The 19,633-nt window shown below is 53.6% G+C and overlaps 2 protein-coding genes and 1 pseudogene across 11 annotated transcripts in view; all 3 read left to right on the top strand.

Moving 5' to 3' along the window:
• GGT1 (gamma-glutamyltransferase 1) overlaps positions 1–9,727 on the top strand; it is a 33,314-nt gene extending 23,587 nt beyond the window's left edge. For 6 of the 9 annotated variants that reach the window (XM_081790723.1, XM_081790721.1, XM_081790725.1 and 3 more), the window contains 9 exons: positions 39–125; positions 2,969–3,161; positions 3,498–3,655; positions 4,675–4,824; positions 5,198–5,334; positions 8,142–8,329; positions 8,547–8,674; positions 8,771–9,078; positions 9,410–9,727. In XM_081790723.1, the coding sequence (XP_081646849.1) occupies positions 39–125; positions 2,969–3,161; positions 3,498–3,655; positions 4,675–4,824; positions 5,198–5,334; positions 8,142–8,329; positions 8,547–8,674; positions 8,771–9,078; positions 9,410–9,556 (1,496 nt within the window). In that variant the 3' untranslated portion in view covers positions 9,557–9,727. The other 3 variants (XM_078435673.2, XM_081790727.1, XM_081790728.1) reach the window with 3 other exon arrangements.
• A 180-nt stretch (positions 9,728–9,907) lies between these two features.
• Positions 9,908–19,633, top strand: part of GGT5 (gamma-glutamyltransferase 5) — a 45,757-nt gene continuing 36,031 nt past the window's right edge. Inside the window, exon 1 of one of the 2 annotated variants that reach the window (XM_078435672.2) lies at positions 9,908–12,956. In XM_078435672.2, the coding sequence (XP_078291798.1) occupies positions 12,784–12,956 (173 nt within the window). In that variant the 5' untranslated portion in view covers positions 9,908–12,783. The remainder of the gene's footprint in view (positions 12,957–19,633) is intronic. The other variant, XM_060612566.3, reaches the window with a different exon arrangement.
• Positions 17,507–18,085, top strand: LOC132665142 (cystatin-B pseudogene; annotated as a pseudogene).

The raw sequence follows: 19,633 nt of genomic DNA, 5'->3' as shown, positions 1-19,633 counted from the left end.
GGTGTTGGTCCGGACTGCCCACCTTCTTCTCCTTCTAGGAAAAGTTGAGATCATCAACGCCCGTGAGGTGGCCCCTGGGCTGGCCTCCGAAGGCATGTTTAACAGCCCGGAGCAGTCACAGAAAGGTGAGGTGCAAGTTCAGGTGTGGGCGCAGAGCTGGGGTGAGCTGCCGGGAAGGCATGGGCATGCCCCTGTCTGATGCTGGCGACAATTCTGGCAGTGCTGATGTGCACCCTTCCCATCCAGCCCTTCCTGGCCCGACAACACCCTCCCGAGGGTGAAGACATGGAGCTTCTGTTATTTCCACTCAGGCCTCTCCAGGGTGCTAGGGCATGGAGAGAATAATTATTATTTCAACAGCTTGCACATATCGGGGGGCACTGGGGCCAGCATGCTGCTTAGCTGTTTTCACCAATGGGCCCCTTGAATCCTCCCTGTATGCTTGGGAGTCAGGGGAAGCGCTGTGTTGATTCTTATTTTATAGGTCCAGAGAAGTCATGCAAACCAACTGAGGTCACACAGCTGGATGGTGCTGAGACCCAAATTGAACGTGGGCTGTCAAAGTCCTGAATTTTTCAAAGGCATCCAAGACTTTCATTTATTCGTTCATTTTGTGGAGATAGCTCCAAAAACGCAGTCGAGTCTATCTTTTTTAACAAGGCCTTCATGCAGAGAAGAGGCCCCCAAACTCCCCATGCAGCTGAGGGGAAGCCAGTGGCCAGCAGGGGTTGCTGCTCCAAGGACCCAAAAGGAGGATAGGAGGAAAGCAGGATAGGAGATTAGAGGCAGGACGAGGGGGCTGTTGGCCATAGCAGGTCTGATCCCCAGTTGCAGGCTCTGCCCCTCGGGCCAGGGCCCTGGGTGAGGCCCTGTGAGCAGCCCCGTTGGAGTCTCCTCCAACATACAGCCTCTTTGAATTTTTATATCCCCTGGGAGACTCAGAATGTGTAGAAATGAAATCATTCAGTGTGATTGCTGGAATCTTACAGACTTAGCACCTTGTGGATGCTCGGAATTCACTTATTTAACGAGGACTTATTGGGAATCTCTTAAAATGTCAGGGGTTGTTCCCCAAGCCTGGGGACAAAACAAAGGCAACAGATAAAATCCGTGGACCAGCCAAGCCAGGTGGTACCAGAACAGCAGAGGTGGGAAGGGCTGGAAGGCGTGCAGTTCACCAAGTGTAGCCTGGTCACGGGGGAAATGTCTGGGCAAAGACCCAGGGTCTGGAGTGGGTGAGGATAGCTGTGCAGGTGTCTGGGGGAAGAGCAAGTGACCCACATGGGAAGATGGGACAGAGAACTGCGGGAACTAGCAAGGCTGCAATGGGCGACCCCAGGGTCAGAATGGCTCAGGTGGTGTCAGACCTTATGGGTCATTGTGAAGACCCTGTCTCTTGTCCAAGAGAGGTAGCAGTGGCCCCTGGGGTGTTTGTGGGGGTAGATCTGGCCTATGTCTGGCTGAACCCCTTGGGCAGCTGCAGAAGAGGCAGGGAGCAAGCCGCCTGCCCATCAGGTGACCCGTCAGGAGGTCACCACGATGACCACGGAGAGATGAGGGTGTTGGGAGGTGGTTGGTATTCAACAAACCTAGAAGGTGGAGCCTGTGCATTTGCTGAGAGGTCGGGTGTGACACCAACTCCTATACCAAGAGTCCTGGATGACCCCTGGTCTTTGATCTGTACCCGGAAGCATGGGGTGCCCCTAACAGAGGCCAGCAAGGCTGTGGGGGAGTGGGTTTGGGTGACAGTCTGGAGTTGGGTTTTGAGTGTGTTAAGTTTGAGATGCCTTTCTCATGGGCAGGTGCATCCTCAGATCAGGCCATCGGGGGAGCAGGCCAGGCCAGAGAGTAAATTTAGAACTGGCAGCACATACATGAAATTTGAAGCCCTGATCTGGGGGAGGTCACCAATATGGTGAGTGTAGACAGAGGAGACCCTAACAGAGCCTTGCATGTGGGATGCAGAGGTGACCCTGGAGGAGTGACGGGCTAAGTAAGGTAAAGTTGAGAGAGGACCCTGGTCTGGCAGTGTGGGGGTCACTGGTGACCTTGGTTAGCAGGGTGGTCTGAGACCTATTAGCCCAAGATCAGGGCAGCATTTTTTTTTAAGGTGGCAGGAATCATGGGCCGGGTGTCAGACCTTCTGAGATGTGCAGACATACAGACCATAACAACCTGGCTCTCAGAACCTTGTGCCCAACCTCAGGATGGGAGAGGTAGTTCCAGAGCTGCAGTCATCTAGCCTGAGTGTAGCTGAAATGGCCCTGGTCATCCAGGGGTGAAAGCAAGAAGGTGTCTGGGAGCAAGGGCCTTTCTGTATCAGTGCCCAGCTTAGGGCATAGTGGGCCATGGGGGTGGGTGGGGAGCAGGGTCCAGGAGTCTGTTTCCAGTGGAATTGTGGGCTCCTCTAAGGTCAGCTGCAAGAGACAAAACTCTTTATGGTCAGATGGGGAACTGAAACCCAGTGAGGGTACATATAGGGCAGGGGGTTGGACTCAGGTCCTGGGTCTGGGACAGTAGAAGGGAGGAAGGTAGAGGCCTTACCCTGGAACTGGCTCAGTGTCGAGGGTGGCCTGGGCTTGCCCTGGGGACTTTGGTGGGTTCCAGTGGACCCCTTGAGTCTTATGGGATGAGAGGCCTTGTGGGCTAGGAGGCTCAGACTAAGAGATGGTAGGGGTCTGGCTTCCCCACAGTCTTGTTGTGCAACTGTGGGCCTGGCACAGGATTTCAAACCTGGTAGCACCTGCAGAGGCAGACATCTAGTCCTGGGACAGCAGGACTGTGGCCTTGTCACATATCCCTGGCCAATCTACACTCTTGCCAGCGGAGTCCACATATGACAATTCCATTTGCTTCCTAAAGCTCACTGATCCCATCTGGAGACTGTGCCTAGGTTGCTGCTGAGGGAGAACACCCCTCCTGATGTCCCCTGACTGGAGCCACTAACTGTCTTCCTGTCCCTCTGCAGGGGGGCTGTCGGTGGCAGTTCCCGGTGAGATCCGAGGCTATGAGTTGGCCCACCAGCGGCATGGGCGGCTGCCCTGGGCTCACCTCTTTCAGCCCAGCATCCAGCTGGCCCGCCAGGGCTTCCCTGTGGGGAAGGGCTTGGCGGCAGCCCTGGAGAAAGACAGGGCTGTCATCGAGGAACAGCCTGCACTGTGGTATGTCTGTGGGTACTGGCCTGCCCTGGGGCACAGGCTGGGCAGATGTGGCCCAAGGTCCCTGCATGCCATGAATGACTGGCAGAGGGATGAGGTCTAGGATATAAAAGCCTTTCCCAATGTGTGTGGGATCACATTCTGAGCCTGGTGCCTGGGGTCCCGGCTTGTGAGTCCTGAGTGGCAAGGGACTCTAGGAAGCATTGGCTGGACACCAGAGGATGACTCACCTGTGGACAGGTGCTCACTGCCCTTCCTTTGATCTCCTGTGTGGTTGGGTGGGAATGGCTGGCCGAATCCACCCTGCCTGCCTGCCTCACGGGAGCCCCTCTGCCCCAGTGAGGTGTTCTGCCGGGATGGGAAGGTGCTGCGGGAGGGGGACAGACTGACCATGCCGCAGCTGGCCAACACATACGAGACGCTGGCCTTGGAGGGAGCCCAGGCCTTCTACAACGGGAGCCTCACAGCCCAGATTGTCAAGGACATCCAGGCGGCCGGTAAGTGGGCAATCTCAGGAACCCTAGGCAAGGAACTCAGCAGCAGGAGCTCTGAGCCAGAGCTCAGAGGACTTAGGTCCTCTGGTCCTGCCCGACCTGGGCACTGGGCCCTCAGGCAGTGCCTGGAGGGGGAGGGGGGGGTCACAGATATGTCTGCAGTCAGTGACAGGCCACATAGATCCATAGATCTTGGTTAGGTCGAAACTGAGAGACCAGTGCAGTTCAGGAGGGAAAGTCCTCTGTAAGTAAATGAAGGTCTAGGCTGGAACTGGAGCTGAGGAAGCATTGAAATGCAGATCTGAGGGGACTTCCCCTAGCAGGAGGTGGTACCTGAGCTACAGATGAGCTTGGAGAGAGGAAGAGCCTTCCTGGCAGAGGGAATAGGCTAAGGCCCAGAGAGGATGAGCTTTAGTTATCCCTGAGGGTCACAGTGGATGAGGGTGGGCTTGGTGAGAGAGGCACTGGAGGGGCTGCAAGCAGAGACAAGTTCTCATGACTTTCAGCCAAGAAGCCTGGTGCTGCCTCTCTCTCCCCAGCTGTGGATTTCTTCCTGCTGTTATTTTTGTCAGAGACACAGAAGAGAGTGATTAGCATGTTGACCTTTACCACTGAGGCAGGAAATTAGCCTATAAATACTTGGTCTTTCTGGAGCCAGTTCCCTGTAGAATTAAAGAGCCTCCTTTCACCCACCTATTAGTAGTCACTGGAGGATGGGACTGAGCAGGGGAGAGATGGGAGCAGATACTTTCCACTTAGAGAAGACTCTCTGGCCGCCAAGAGGAGAGAAGGCAGACCTGGAGGCCAGTGGGGCAAACAGATAGAGGGCAGATGGCCTGAGCCTGGCAGTGGAGAGGTGGTATCATCAGGGAGCACAGAGGGACTGGCGGATGGGGCAGTGGGGAGGGGGAGGAGCGGGGCCCTCAAGAGTGGGCAGGGGTTTCAGCGTGATGGTCCTGTGCTCCCCTCAGATTGGGGGCCCCATCCCTGTGTCCACCCATTGAGCTGCTGTCTCATTGCAGGGGGCATTATGACCACCGAGGACCTGAACAACTACCGTGCCGAGCTGATAGAGCAGCCACTGAACATCAGCCTCGGGGACGCCCAGCTCTACGTGCCCAGTGCCCCACTCAGTGGGCCCGTGCTGGCTCTCATCCTCAACATCCTCAAGGGTGAGCCCTCCCACCGTGGCTCCGCAGGAGGCGGTGCAGAGTGACCAGGGCTGTGAGGGGCGATGATCAGGGGCTGGAGGAGGAGGAGGAATGGTTGGGAGCTAAAAAGGTACAGAGCAGTGTCCTGGGGTGGGAATAGCCATGCTGGTCCAGAGGACGCATCTGGTAAATCTAAGTGGTCATCCCAGGCCCAGGGGTCCCTTACTCATTCCATTCTTACATTCCTCCTAAGTGTCCACTGGTTTTTATTAAGCATTCCCCTTCTCAAGCTGGGCCAAGTGATTCAGGGAGGTGTGAGCCTACCCTGGGGCACCCAGCTGTCTCAGCAGAGGGCCCCGGGACTGCTAACATGCCCCCATCTCTGCTCAACCAGGGTACAACTTCTCCCCAGCGAGTGTGGAGACACCCGAACAGAAGGGTCTGACCTACCACCGCATTGTGGAGGCCTTCCGGTTTGCCTATGCCAAGAGGACCCTGCTTGGGGACCCCAAGTTTGTCAATATGATGGAGGTAAGAGGCAGGGGGTGGCCCGTGATGGGTGCGGGAGGGCCCGCCATGGATGTGCGAGGAGGGCTTCCTGGGACCACCCCAGCCTCACACATGCTTTCACCACCAACTTTGGTGGTGGACCTACCATGTGCTGGGATGGCCTGGTGATGGCCCTCTGCCACACGGAGCTCACAGTATGACAGACTTGACAATGAGTAATTAGTGTCCCCTACCTGTGTCTGTGCTCCCACCTTGGGGGCTGTACCCTTGTCCTGGAAGGGTTTGGAGTGTTCGGTGCTGAGGTGGGGAATGCATGGGGATGTTGCAACCCTCAAGGGTAATGAGGAGGATGGCTGAGGGGGAGAGGAGCAATGCCCTGGGCCTTGGCCACTGGTTCTGTGGTCACACCCAGGAGCTAATGTGTCCTAGGCCCTACCCGGATCCTGCACAGCCCAACCCACTCACTGCCAGATCCAGGCTGGGCCTCCATCAAGACTCCCATCACCACCCTCCTTACCTACTCGGATCACCCATTCCGCGGTAGACCTGCAGATTCCCTCACACTGGCCTGTGCCTCTCAGCTGCCCAGCAGCCTTTCTGCTTTCCCGGATCTCTTTTTTTTTCCCCAATGAGCATTTTGTACTACTCCCGACTGCAGCCGGTGACCCGGTGTCTCATATCCCTGAGGCTGCTGCATCGCACCCCTATCTGCCATTTGGCCTGGCTAAGGCCAGCTCCTCTGCTCATGCACTTGCTGACTCCGCAAGTCTCTCCTGCAACACTGCTCTGCCTCTGGCGTTCCTAGTCTGTCCTTTCAGACACATCATTCTGGAGCGAGAATCATACTCTTGTTGCTTCAGAACCTTCAGCTGCTGACCCCATTCCTTGGCTTCTGCTCAGAGCAAACTTGGCCACTCTGTCCCTTTCTCAAGTCCTCTCCCATCCGGCTGTGCCCTTCTTTCTCCACCCCCCCCCCATGACCTCTCACCCTGCCCCCTGAGTCCAGCCTCAGTTTCCCCTTTGGGCCCCCTACTGCAGCATCTCACACAGTTTACCACCTCCTTTGCTCAGCTTTTCATTTTGCAAAGTTGTAGGCTTTTGCCACATTTCCTTCCTCTCTCTCTGCCTCCATCTACCTCTTTATCAATATGCATGTGTTTTTTGGGGTATCAGATGGTCAGTCACTGATACCACACTTTGGGTTGTCGCTCCTAAAACTGAGGACTCCTACTCCCTGACATTGAGAGGACTTGACCTGTTAGACACCTGTATTCCCAACAGTCCCAGGGTTGTTAGGTCCAGAGCCCGTCAAACTCATACCTTACAGTTGCTGTTTATGCCCCTCTGGTCTCTAGCCTACAATAGGCCTCTTGGCTCTTTTGCTGATTTTTAAAGCCCAAGGCAGTCATCTTGCAGAATCAGTCCACATCCTGGATTTGACTTTGTGTTTTCTTAGGAGTAGATTCAGGCTGAACATTTTCCCTGTGGGATGTTGCTGGAAAATTCTGGAGGCATTTCCTTTGCTTAGTCCCCAGGGGCCTTCCTTGTTGGCTCCTGTCTCATCTACTCTCCTCTTTCTCTGTCCTCACCACTGTGGGGACCCTATTCAGGGTCATGGCTTTTTTTTAGTTTTTGTTTGTTTTGTTTTTGTTTTTGTTTTTTTGTTTTTGTTTTTGTTTTAGAGCACACAAGCTGGGGAGAGGGACAGAGAGAGAGAGAGAGAGAGAGAGAGAGAATCTTAGGCAAACTCCATGCTCAGCACAGAACCCAATGCAGGTCTCAATCCCATGACCCTGGAATCATGACCTGAGCCACAAATGAAGAGTCAGATGCTCAACCAACTGAGCCACCCAGGTGCCCCCAGACTCATGGCTTTAAGCAGCCACCAGAAGCTAATGGCTCCATGTTTATCCCTCAGCCTGATCTTGCCCACATGTAGGTCTACCACCCACCTGAAACAGGCTCTTCAGGGTCCCAAGGGCACCTGTTCAAAATCAAGCTCCTGACTGTCTCCTACATTGGCCATCTGCAGTGTTCATCTCCTCAGCTAATGGGCACTCTGGATTGAAGACATTGGGGCCATTGATTCTCTCCCAGCTGGGCCAGCTACCATCTCTCACATGGTTGATGTTTGATGTCATAGCTTCCCAGTTGGGTTCTACCCTTTTACCTTCACATAGCTGCCAGAGGGGTCCTGTGACTCACCAGTGTGGTCACTCTTCTGTCCCAGGACCAGGTGGCTCAGAGAAAAAGCCAAAGTCCTTATGGGGCTTATGAAGACTTATAGGATCAGCCCCTGTTGACCTTTTCTACCACCTTGACCCTATTCACCCTCTATCACTCCAGGCCTGCCTCAGGGCCTTTGCATTTTATCACTCAGGCCACATTCACAGCTCTTTTCAGATATCACCTCTTCTGAGAAGCCCTCCCTGACCACTTGGTCCCCACCTCATCCCTCCCTATCCCTTTTACCTGGCTTGTTCTTTTCAACATGTCCCTGCCTGCCTTGGTCTTCCCTGCCAGGAGGGCTGGGATCTGTACGTCTGTTCCCTGTTGATCCAAGCACACAGCACAAGCTCCATGAATGAATGAATGATTGAATGCTGCAAGAGTGGGGTGTTGTGGGGTGGACAGATAAATACTGAATTTCTGGACTGCAGTACAGACAAAGGCTGGAAAGAGGGGATCAGAGGGCCATGTGATGTTGAGGGTGCAGGAGGGTTGTGGTCAGGGCCATGTTGGGGGCTTCCCAAGAGCTGCTCGCACAAGCCTGTGCCCCCTCCCCACCCCCTCCCCACCTCCTCAGGCCAGCTCTGGGGTCTCGGCAGGTGGTCCGCAACATGAGCTCCGAGTTCTTTGCCGCCCAGCTCCGGGCCCGGATCTCTGATGATACCACTCACCCGTTCCCCTACTATGAGCCTGAGTTCTACACGCCTGATGATGGTGGCACTGCCCACCTGTCCGTGGTTGCAGAGGACGGCAGCGCTGTGTCGGCCACCAGCACCATCAACCTCTAGTAGGGGCTGCCGGGTGACCTGGGTGGTCTGGGGGCTGCTTGCATGTCCTAGAAGGGGGCTCCATCGACCTCTTTCATTGTGGGAACTGAGGCCCCACCTTGGTAGAACATGTACCCTCAGCCTCACCGGGAGAGAGCTGGAGCTTTGGGGGGTGGGTAGGGGCTGGGCAGGGTGGGGCTGGGTTCGCCATAGCTGGCTGACTCAGCTGGTCTTCAGCTTTGGTTCTAAGGTACGATCACGGGTCAGTGGGATCCTCTTCAATGATGAAATGGATGACTTCAGCTCCCCCAACATCACCAACCAGTTCGGGGTGCCCCCCTCACCAGCCAACTTCATCAAACCAGGTGTGGGGCAGGGGGCTCAGGTGGGGAGAGGGCTGGTGTCCTGGGCAGGCAGCTGACCAGCATCTCTGTCCCCACCCATCCACCTGGTGATCGCAGGGAAGCAGCCACTCTCATCCATGTGTCCAGCGATCATCGTGGGCCGGGATGGCCAGGTCCGCATGGTGGTGGGTGCCTCTGGGGGCACGAAAATCACCACAGCCACTGCGCTGGTAGGTATCACCCATTTATCCCCCCAGCCCCTGTCCCTGGACCACACTGACCCCCTCACTGCCCCCCCCTGCCACCTCCAGGCCATCATCCATAACCTGTGGTTTGGCTACGATGTGAAGCGGGCAGTAGAGGAGCCCCGACTGCACAACCAGCTTCTGCCTAACACCACGACCCTGGAGAAAGACACTGACCAGGTGGGTAAAGAGTCAAGGAAATAGTCACAAGGTGGGGGTCACAGGGTGTCCTGGGAGGGAGGCCTGGATCTCCTGAGTCATCATGGAGTAGACTGCCCCTCTGCCTGGGGCAGATACCTTCACACCTACTGCCTGGGCCATCTTGAACCCTTGTGGGATGTGAGTCAGTCTACCTGCTCCGGTGAGACCCAATAGGACCGTCTGCCCCCAACTTGCTCTTCCTGGCCGCTGGGGCAGAAATGGCACTACCTGTGTGTTTCAGTGTGGGTCTATGTGGTTCGCAGGGCATCTTGGGCCCTGCTGAGGCCTCTCTATCCCCTCCCACCTCCAGGCGGTGGTTGCAGCCCTGAAGACCCGGCACCACCACGCTGAGGTCACTTCCAACTTCATCGCTGTGGTACAGGCCATTGTCCACACGGCTGGTGGCTGGGCAGCTGCCTCAGATTCCAGGAAAGGCGGGGAGCCTGCTGGCTACTGAGTACTCAGGGCGGGCAAGGCTGACTGGCGACCTAAGGATGAGATGTCCGCTGGGGCCAAAGTGGGACTTTGAGGGGATTTGCTTCCCCTGTGAGTGACAAAGCAGTGCAATAAATGGGGGCCACACCATCAGGCTCTGGGCAGCCTTGCCAGCCAGGCTCCCATATCCCTGGACCTCAGCATCCTGTGTGTGTGAAATGGAGCTGTCAGGTGGGGAAGGGTGAAGAGGTGGGATTCAGAGGTCTTTACCCCTCAGGTGCTGGAGCTAGCCTCAGAATTTTCATGAGAGCCCAGTGGGAGGGTGGGTGAGGGGCGGGGCAGACCCATACCAAACATTATCCTTCGGTACCCTGAGCCTCAGGGGCCAGGTCGCCGCTTTTCTGGCCCGGACAGTGGCACTTCCCAGCATTAACCACCAGGGGGTGTCACAGCCCCGGAGTTTACTCGGCCAGCGTGCACCCAGCAGAAAAAGCTTATCAACTCTGCTACCTCTTCAGCCTGGTGGGAGCCCCCGCTCACACTGTGGAGGACACATGGAAGTGAACCTGAGGTCTGAAGAGTGGGATTGGGCAAGAGGCTGGAGCAAAACTTCTTAGTCACAGTCAGGTTCCGGGGGATTTTCCAAGCACAAACCTAGAATAGAATGAAATTCAAGCTGTGGTCAGCTCCAGAAAGAGGCCCAGTTCTCAGGGAACAGTGAGCTGGAAAAGGTCCCCAGATCCTGAGGGTCAGAGCTGGACTGGCGGGCCGCCAGAGAATGCAGCCCAGGAGCGGGGCCTGGAGGGGCCGTGGGCCACAGCACCCTGCCCCCTCCACCACAGGCCAGCCCCTCCTGCCCTCCCTTGGGGTCTGCTAACTTGTCTCCTACACTCGGTTGTGATGCCTGACGTGAGGAGCTGTGAAAGGCTAGAGGGGGTGAGCAGGGGAAGGGGTGTCACAACCTGATGGCCAGATGTCCCCCTGACCAGTGAACATGAGTGGGGAACCCCTGAGACCAGGGACACAGAGGCCAGGGGAGACCAGGTCTGGGCTCTCCTTCACAAGGCAGGAAAACCCGGTGTTTCCAAAGTACCCACAAGGAAATGGGGTTTATATCTGCAATCTGGGCCCTGAGCCCCAGAGGGTAGTACCGCTGGGGTCCCCCGGAGACAGGATGGAGGCTGGGCTGCTGGGGTGTGCAAACCTCCTCAGCCTTCATTTTGGTGCCAGAGGAAAGGCCATAGCCCTGTTTGCAGAAGAGAAGACTGAGGCCTGAGGGGCTGGTCTTGTTCCTGCTGGAGGGGAAGCTCCTTGGGCTCCCACATGTGGGCAGAGTGCACCCAGTTCCCCAGACCCCACGGGCTCAGCTGAAGCCTCCCTCAGGGGCTGAGGGACTTGCTTTCCTCTCTCTTTCCTTCCCATCATCTCCTACCCCTCCCCTCCAGACATGGATACTCAGGACCCTTCTCAGCTAAGCCTCCCCAGCCACATCTCTAGCCAGGCCTACCTTGATGGTCCTTCCTTTCCTGGGCCTTTGTTCCTCCAGCCCTCGCACCCTGGCCTCAGCCTGACCATGATGGCTGGGGAGAGGAGGGGGGATGTCCCACTCCTGATGCCTCAGACCTGCTGTCTCTGCCGCCCCTGCCTCCTAGCGGGTGGGCTGGCGCTGGCCCAGGAATGCACTTTGTTTCCTGGTTGAGCAATGTCACTGTGCTGTGGGGGATAGTGGGGGCAGGAAAAGGCGCCCACAGCCCTCCCCATCCCACAAGGCAACTGTGGGAACGGGCCTACTAGAGAGCCTGTCCAGGCTGACCAGAAGCTTGGGACAGAGCCCAGCAGTCTGTGTCGCTGAATGGGCATGGTTTCTCTGCTATACCAGGAGGTGTAGAGAGGCCTGGGGAGGGCAGTGCTCAGCTGGGAAGGAAGATAGAGGACATATGGGGTGGGGGGGCATGGGGGCTTTGTGAGTGGGAGTCCAGCCTGTGGCCCCTGCACCCTGTGCCCCTGTGAGCCTGGTCAAGAGGGGACTCAAAGGGTCCCCTCTCCCCCAGCAGCCTCCCTGTTGGACACCCTGAGGTCTGGGCAAGGGAGGGCCTAGGCCAGTGTCCCCAGGAGAGGAGGCACTGTCACCACAGACACAGGGAAGCAGACACATTGCCAGGGAAGGGCAGAGAGGCAGATGGGAGGGCAGCCTTACTCTCTGGAGGCCCATGGTGGCATTTCTAGGACAGCGGGCCCCAGGGGTAGTGGGTGCCAAGGGCTGGGTGCAGTCCCTGTCTGCATTCCTCACATAGATGTCTTGTAGTCCTGGGTGTTTGATGCAGATTGGGAAGCTGAACCCCTTCCTAGCACCCTTGTTCCCTGGCTAGGCTGTGGCTGAGCTGGGACTTGAACCCGGGTCCTGAGTGACATCGCCTTAGGTCCTCCCTCCCTTTGTCTCTGGCCCCCTTCAGCCCTACCTCTGTGTCCCAAACATCTCCACTGTCCTCTGACTCTGAGGATACTAGGGCAAGCTGTTGCTGGGCAGGGTCACACCAAGAAGGCAGGAGTCGGGGTGCCACTCTGGCCCCCTTGTCTCTCTGAGCCTGATCCAGGGGAGGGGACTGGGCAGGCAGGCCTGAACCCTGCTGTCCTGGCTTTGCTGGGAACTGGAGAATGGCCGCGGGGGCTCTGGGCATCCTGAACCCCAGCTGTCTTGTGGGCAGTAGGCGCCAAGTCCTCAAGCACGTGGGTTGGGATAGCCCTGGGGAGGAGGGGTGTTTGTATCATCAAGGCTTGCAGGGGGCAGGCTGCAGGAATGAGGGAGTTAACGGCGGTTGCTTTCTCCTTTCTGGAAGGAAAACTCCCCACAAACGCCCTGGTCCCTGGCGTCCCGCCAGGGCCAAGAACAGGGACTGAAAACTGGAAGTTCAGGCGTGTGGCCAGCTCTGCCTCTCATAGCAAGCGTTAGAGTCGGGCAGCAGCCCTGCCATCGCCAGCTGTCCGTCCATACACCCACCTGTCCTCTGGGTGCCTCTGTTCGTTGGTAAACCTGTCTGTCCACTGTCTGTAATCCCATCTCTGTCCAACCTTCTCTTACTATCTTTTGTCCAGCTATCTGGACTGTCAATCCATTTGTTTGTCTGTCTCTGGCCTCCATCTATTTGTTCATCTGTCCAATCACCTGTGAGTCTATCTGCCCATCTTGTTCATTCATCCACCCATCTGTCTGTCTACCTGCCTTCTCTCTCCACCCTGGACCTCAGAGCCATGGCCCAGGGACGCAGGGCCATGGTCAGCATGGTCCTTCTGGGATTGGGGCTGGCCCTAGCCATCATCGTGCCCGCCGTGGTCCTCTCTCGCCACCATGCCCACTGCGGCTCCCAGGCCTTTGCCCACGCTGCGGTCGCCGCTGACTCCAAGGTCTGCTCGGAGATTGGACGGTGAGTAAGAGGTGGGTGGGAGCTGGGTGGCTCTCAGTGGCTGGCTCCTCCTGGACACTTTGTGACCCGTGGTGAGAGTGTGGAGAAGGTGCATGTGTGTGTGCACTGGTGGTGGGGGTCACATGAGTTTGGAGTCCAGCAAGGAGGCAGCCCCAGGACCCTTGCATAGAGCAGGAGAAAAGTGTGCGCAGAGGACAGAAGGGGGCTTGGGGATATTGACAGAGGTGGTGTGTGAGTCTATTCTAGCTCCAGGCCTCGGGAAGCCCCGAGAGGGGACTGCCACAGTGTCCCTGGTCTGGCCTGGGCTGACCCTGATGACTGGCACTGGCCCTTCAGAGAAGCCACACAATTGTCTAAGGCTGGGGTTTTCTTCCAGAAGTATGGGTGAGTCCTGGCTTGCCAGGGTGCACTCAGTGCTACCCGGGGCCAGTCTCTCCCCTGACCCAGGATCTAGGAAATCTGCCCTTGCTGGCACCATGTCCCCCACAGCCTCCCCTTCTGATGTCAGGGCCTGGGCCCAGCCAGTGACTGTTTGATGTCTGGGGCCGGGGCAAGGTGGGTGGTGGAGAGGGGGCCTGCATTTCCTATTCTTTTCCAGGAAGCCTAGCTCATGAGAGGCTTCCACTGCCTACCAGAGCGGAACATAGCAGGACGCCCCTCCTGGCCCTTGGCCCCCAGCCCGGGCCTGTAAGAAAGAAGCCTGAGAAATCATTCCCTCCCTGCTGGCCGGGTCTGCTTCCCGGAATATCTGCCTCATGGATCACTGTCAGGATCAGAAATACATTATAAACCGAGGGGACAGTCCCAGCACAAGGGGGAGCACGGCCGAGTCCTGGCCCAGCCACTGCTGGGCAGGTGGTGTTCTGGGCTGTCTTTGTTCTGGCTTCACCTTTCCTGTATGCTTTATCCTTCTGTTGCATTAACTTGCCTTTTCCTTCCTTCCTTCCTTCTTTTGTCTGTCTGTCTGTGCATCTGTTCATCTGTCTCTGGTCCTCTGACCTGGTCCTCTGGGCTGTTCTCAGGGCTTTCTCTCTCCTCCTTCAGGGCTCCTTCTATGATGACAGTGGCTGAGGGTGGCAGCTCAGCGACAAGTGGGGAACAGGCTGTTTGGTCTCCCCAGGGGCCTTCCAGGTGATGGGAGGGGAGTGAACCTCCCCTCCCCCATGCTCTGGAGAACATACAGAGGTGTTGTGCCCACCTGAACCATAGCTGTAGTTGCAAACCAGGCAGGGGCTTCAGGCCCCAGAGACCAGTGCTGGGGACATGGTCCCCAGGAGTGAGAGCTGCTGCCACATTTCTTTGAGGGGGGTTGGGCCCACTGTGTCTCCCCTTGGAGAGGTTCTTGTCTTGTGGTTCTCTGTGGAATGTCCTGCTGTGCATGTGTGAGGGTCTGCGGTTGGGGTCTCTGCTCTTGAGCCCAAGATCTTCCCTGCAAGTCTCCTTGGTGAGGAAGGCGGATGTGGTTTTCTCCCCGGTGTTTTGTGTACTTGTCAAACAGCACTCTCAACTTCCTGTTCTTGTTTTAAGAAGCCAGGAGTGGGAGGGAGCCTGGAGCTGGCCCCAGCTTCTGTGGAACAGGGGGTCAAGAGACCCTGGCTGGGCTGGGGTCCTGCCTGAAGCCCACTCTCCTTCCTCCCTGCTGTCTCCAGCTTCCCCACCACCATCTCCTTTTAGCAGCAGGCCTCCCAGACCCGAACTCCTCCTAGCCTACCGTGCCAGGTCTGTTCCTTTGGGGCCATGATTTCTGCAGCCAGGGCCCCTGGGGGAGGGGTCTTAAAGTTGGCATGAGTAGAGACCCAGCACCATGAGTAATGGGTAAATAGACACATGATGACAGTGAGGTTCCTTTCTCTCTAGTCTGTCATCTTCCAGCCTTATGGCCCAGTGTGTTAGGCTTGCATGCAAACTGGGTGTTCTGAGGCTCTGAGCAAGTGCTTGTCTTCTAGGGAGACTGCATGAACTTCAGGGTAGTGTTGGCTTTTCAGCTTTGTGACATATACCTGCCACTCAGAAATACCTGCCCTCCCACAGGATCCTTGGTGGGAAGATTCATTGCTTTTCCCAGAATCCAGTGGGATTCATTGCTGCACTTGATTTATAAAGAAACTAGGCCTGCCCAGGAGGGAGCTTCCTGGTGTCACAGAAGGAGGAGGCCTCTGCAGGGATGGAAACTGTCCTGGGCTGCTGGAAGGGTGGGGTCTTCTCAGAATCCTCCACCCCCTGCCCTGGATTCCAATGTCTGCTTAGCTCCTAGCCAGCCTGTAAAGGTCAGAGCTTTACTGATAAAGGGAGTAGTCGTAGAAGAGGATGGTGGGGTCCAGAGCACTCACCTTTTAGGGCACTGGAGTCTGGGCTAGCACTGGGCTGTGGAGGTGGGGACAGGGATGGGCCCCTGAGAGCTGGGTCTTACCAGCTGCTCCGACCCATCCAGGGATCTGTGGGCTTCACTCTCAGCACAGGGGAGAGCAGAAACTCTGGCAGGCTCTTGCGGCCTTTGAACCTCTGTGAAATGAGACTCATGCTGGCACTTGCCCCCTTAAGGGCAGGCATGAAGCTTGCCTGGCCCATAGGAGATGTTCCCTTGATGGCAGCAATCTGACCACTGTTACAGTAGATTGGATTGGATGTGGGTTGGCATCTCAGGGTTAGGAGTAGGACCCAGGGTCCGAGCAGGGGACCCCACTGTGGAGTAGGCTCATAGCTCCTTCCCCTCCCAGCCCCTGTGGCCCTAGTGGTTCTCTGGACTCCTGGCCAGCTCACCGGGAAATTACTGCATTTCCTTCCCTCAGGGCTGTGGATGTGGAAAGAACTTGTTTGCCTGGGCAGTGTGCACCTGCATGTGTGAATGTGCACATCTGGGGGTTTGTGATAGCAGTGATGGTGACAGCAGCCTCTCAGTTCCTCGAAGCCAAACATGTTCAAAATGCATGATCGTTCTGCACTCTAGCTCTCTACTGGTGAGAACTGCTCCCGCTCACAGGCTCCGGGAGCCCGGCTGGCTCAATTGGTAGAGCATGGGAATCTTGCTCTCAGAGTTGTGAGTTGGAGACCCACGTTGGGTGTAGAATATACTTAAAAAAAAAAAAAAAAAAAAAAAAAAGAAAAAGAGCCAGGCTCAGGGAGGTTGAGTTATGTGTCCAGTATCATGTAACTGGTGAGTGGGAATTCCAGCCCAGGTGGCCTGAGCCCTGGCCATTATGCCTGTGGACATGGTTGTGTACAGAGTACAACTCAGTGGGCCTTGTGGGTGCAAGAATGCTTCTCTTCCCAAAAGGTGCTTCATCAAATAGGAATGAGCAGCACCTACTATCTGCCAGCCATTGTGCTGGGGTCACAGTGGTAACCCAGATGTTCAAAGTCCTTGCCTTTGTGGTGGGTGAGACAGACAATGAACAAACCCATCCCTAATGCTGAGGGTTGGAAGTAATTCTTGGTCATCTGAACATCCTCTTTTATGAAGTTTCTGTTAAAATTTTCTGCCTATTTTCCTATCAGGTTGTTCTTCAAATGTATTTTCTGTGTTACCAAGATAAATAATTTTTCTGTCTTTTAAGATATACAATGACTGTTAAGCCACCTTTGCATCCCTGGAAGAACCCCATTTGTTCATGATTTTAATATCATTTTTATTTGATTTGCTAACTTTTTTTAAAAGTTAAAAGCCCCACCCAACATGGGGCTTAAACTTACGACCCAGAGATTAGGAGTGGCATACTCTACCAACTGAGTCAGCCAGTCACCTCTGATTTGTTAACATTTTGTTTAGGATATTTGTCTTTATGTTTATGAGAGATGCTGGTCTGTATTTTTCCTTTCTTATAATGTCCTTGTCAGGTTTTGGTATCAAAGTTATAGTGGCCTCATAAAAAGAGCTGGGAAGTGTTCTCTTTTTTCTATGCTCTAGGAGACAAGGTTTTGTTGTTTTTTGCTTTTTTTTGTTAATTTTTTTAATGTTTATTTTTGAGAGAGGGAGACAGAACACAAGAAGGGGAGGGGCAAAGAGAGAGGGAGACACAGAATCTGAAGCAGGCTCCAGGCTCCAAAGTGTCAGCACAGAGCCCGATGTGGGGCTTTCGAACTCACAGTCTGCGAGATCATGACCTGAGCCAAAGTCAGATGCTTAACCAACTGAGCCACCCAGGCGCCCCTGTTGTTTTTTAAGATTGATGTTATTTTCTCTGTCTTTTTTAATGTTTCTTTATTTTGAGAGAGAGAGGAGAGAGAATGAGAACCAATGGGGGAGGGGAAGAGAGAGGGAAACAGAGGATCTGAAGTGGTCTCTGTGCTGACAGCAGAGAGCCCAATGCAGAGCTAGAACTCACGAAACCCGAGATCATGACCCGAGCCAAAGTCGGACGCTCAGCTGACTGAGACACCCAGGCACCCAAGTTATTTTCTCTTTAAATGCTTGGAAAAATGTACTGGTTAAGGCTTTTGAGCTGGAGTTATTTGTGTATGTGTGTAAAGGTGTTAAACAATGGATTCTAAGGCCACCTGCCTTAAGCAGAGCAGGGACCTCAGGTCTGGGTTCCGCTCGGCCCATCTCCTGATACCTGCCAGCAAGATGTGTGGGGGCGCCTTCAGCCATGCAGTCTGCCACGGCTGAGACCCAGACCATCACCAACCATGTGAAACCACTACTGGAAGAGCAGGAAAAGAACAAGTTTGCTACTTTTAAGGCTGTGGAGTTCAGGAGCCAGGTGGTCATGGGGAGGAAATACTTCATCAAGGTTCAAGTTGATGATGATGAGTTTGTGCACATTTGAGTATTTGAAAGTCTCCCACAGGAAAACAAGCCCTTGGCCTGGTCCAACTATCAGACCCACAAAGCCAGACATGATGAGCTGACATATTTCTAGTTCCCATTTTGAATAGGGCCTGTCTGTGTGGTTCTGTCCTCTGTGAATGTGTCTGGGATCATGAACAATGCGATTTCTACACTGGGCCACTTGAGGGTAGAGGGAGATGTCATGCACCTCTCCTAAGTTTCATTAGGAGAGACAAAGTCAACACAATCAATGATCTTAACTACTTTCAAAGAGGACTTGTATTCTCTTTAAATGTATATTTTTAAATCTTTACAAACTTAAAAATAAATAAATACATAAACAAATAAATAATGGATTCTATTTCTTTCTTTTAGAGATTTTATTTTTAAGTAATCTGTACATCCAACTTGGGGTTCAAACTCATGACCCTGAGATCAAGAGTTCCATGCTCTGCAGACTGAACTACCCAGGCACCCCAATAATGGATTCTATTTCTTTAATAAATACAAGACTATCACATTTTTATTTCTTCTTGTATCCATTTTAGTTAATTCTTTGCAAGGGATTTGTTCAGTTTATGCAAATTGTCACCTTTATTGACAGACAGTTGGTCAATACCATTTTCTTATTACCTTTTTAATGTCTGTTGGGTCTGTAGTGAGTCCTCTTTCATTCCTGGTATTGGTGATTAGTGTTTTCTCTCTTTGTTCTTGACCAATCTTGATACGGGTTTTATCAATTTTAGTGTCTTTTTGAAGAATCAACTTTAGTGTTGTTGATTTTCTTTATTATACATTTATAACCTTTTACACTAGTTTCTATTTTTATCTTGATTCTTCTACTTCTGTTGAGTTTGAGTTGCTTTTCAAAAAAACTCATCTTGAGATACACAAATTATAAGATGGGTACGTAGGTTATTGATTTTTAAACTCTTTTCTGATACATGAAAGCTATCATTTTCCCTCAAAGTTTGGCTTAGATGCATTTCACAAGTTTTTTGCTGTTGTTGTGGCTATTTTCCCCCTAAATGTTTATATTTTTATTTTGAAAAAATTTTAAATCCACAGAAAAATGGAAAGAATGCCCATTTACCCTTCACTTAGGTTCACCAATTGTTAATATTTCACCTTGTTTTCTTTTTCTCACTCCATGTATTATCTATTTATCTATTTTTATTAATTTTTAAAATCTTTATTAATTTTTGAGAGAGAGAGAGAAACAGAGTGCGAGCAGGGGAGGGGCAGAGTGAGAGGGAGACACAGAATCTGAAGCAGGCTCCGGACACTGAGCTGTCAGCACAGAGCCCGATGTGGGGCTTGAACTCACGAACCGCAAGATCGTGACCTGCGCCGAAGTAGGATGCCCAAATGACTGAACCATCCAGGTGCCCCAATCTATCTATATGTTTTTAAAAGTAAGTTTCTTTAATCATGGCACTTTATCCCTAACTACTTAAGTATATATCTACTAAGAATAAGATATTCTCCTATATAACACTGATACCATTATCACGCTCAAGAAAATTTGATACCTCATCCAGTTCAAATTTTCCCAGTTGATCCAATAATTCTATCATCTATTTTCTTCCTTCCCTCCTATCTATCATCTATCATCTATCTTCTACTTATTTATTTCTTTACATCCAGTATCCAATCAGTGATTGTCATGTTTCTTTAGTCTTCTTTAATCTAGAACTTCCCCCTGCTTCTTTATTTTTATTTTATTTATTTATTTATTTTAGAGGAGAGAGTGTGTGAGTGGGGGAGAGGGGTTGGGGTGGGGGGAGAGAGAGAGAGAGACAGGAGGGGGGAGAAAAATCTTAAGCAGGTTCCACACTTATGAAGCCTGATGCGGGGCTTTATCTCACAACCCTGGGATCATGATCTGAGCCAAAATCAAGAGTTGGTC

The sequence above is a fragment of the Panthera onca genome, chromosome D3 (assembly GCF_046562875.1).
Source record: "Panthera onca isolate mPanOnc1 chromosome D3, mPanOnc1 haplotype 2, whole genome shotgun sequence".
NCBI classification, from domain to species: Eukaryota; Metazoa; Chordata; class Mammalia; order Carnivora; family Felidae; genus Panthera; species Panthera onca.
Note: the sequence above shows the minus strand (reverse complement) of the source record. Positions and strands in the feature narration are given on the sequence as shown.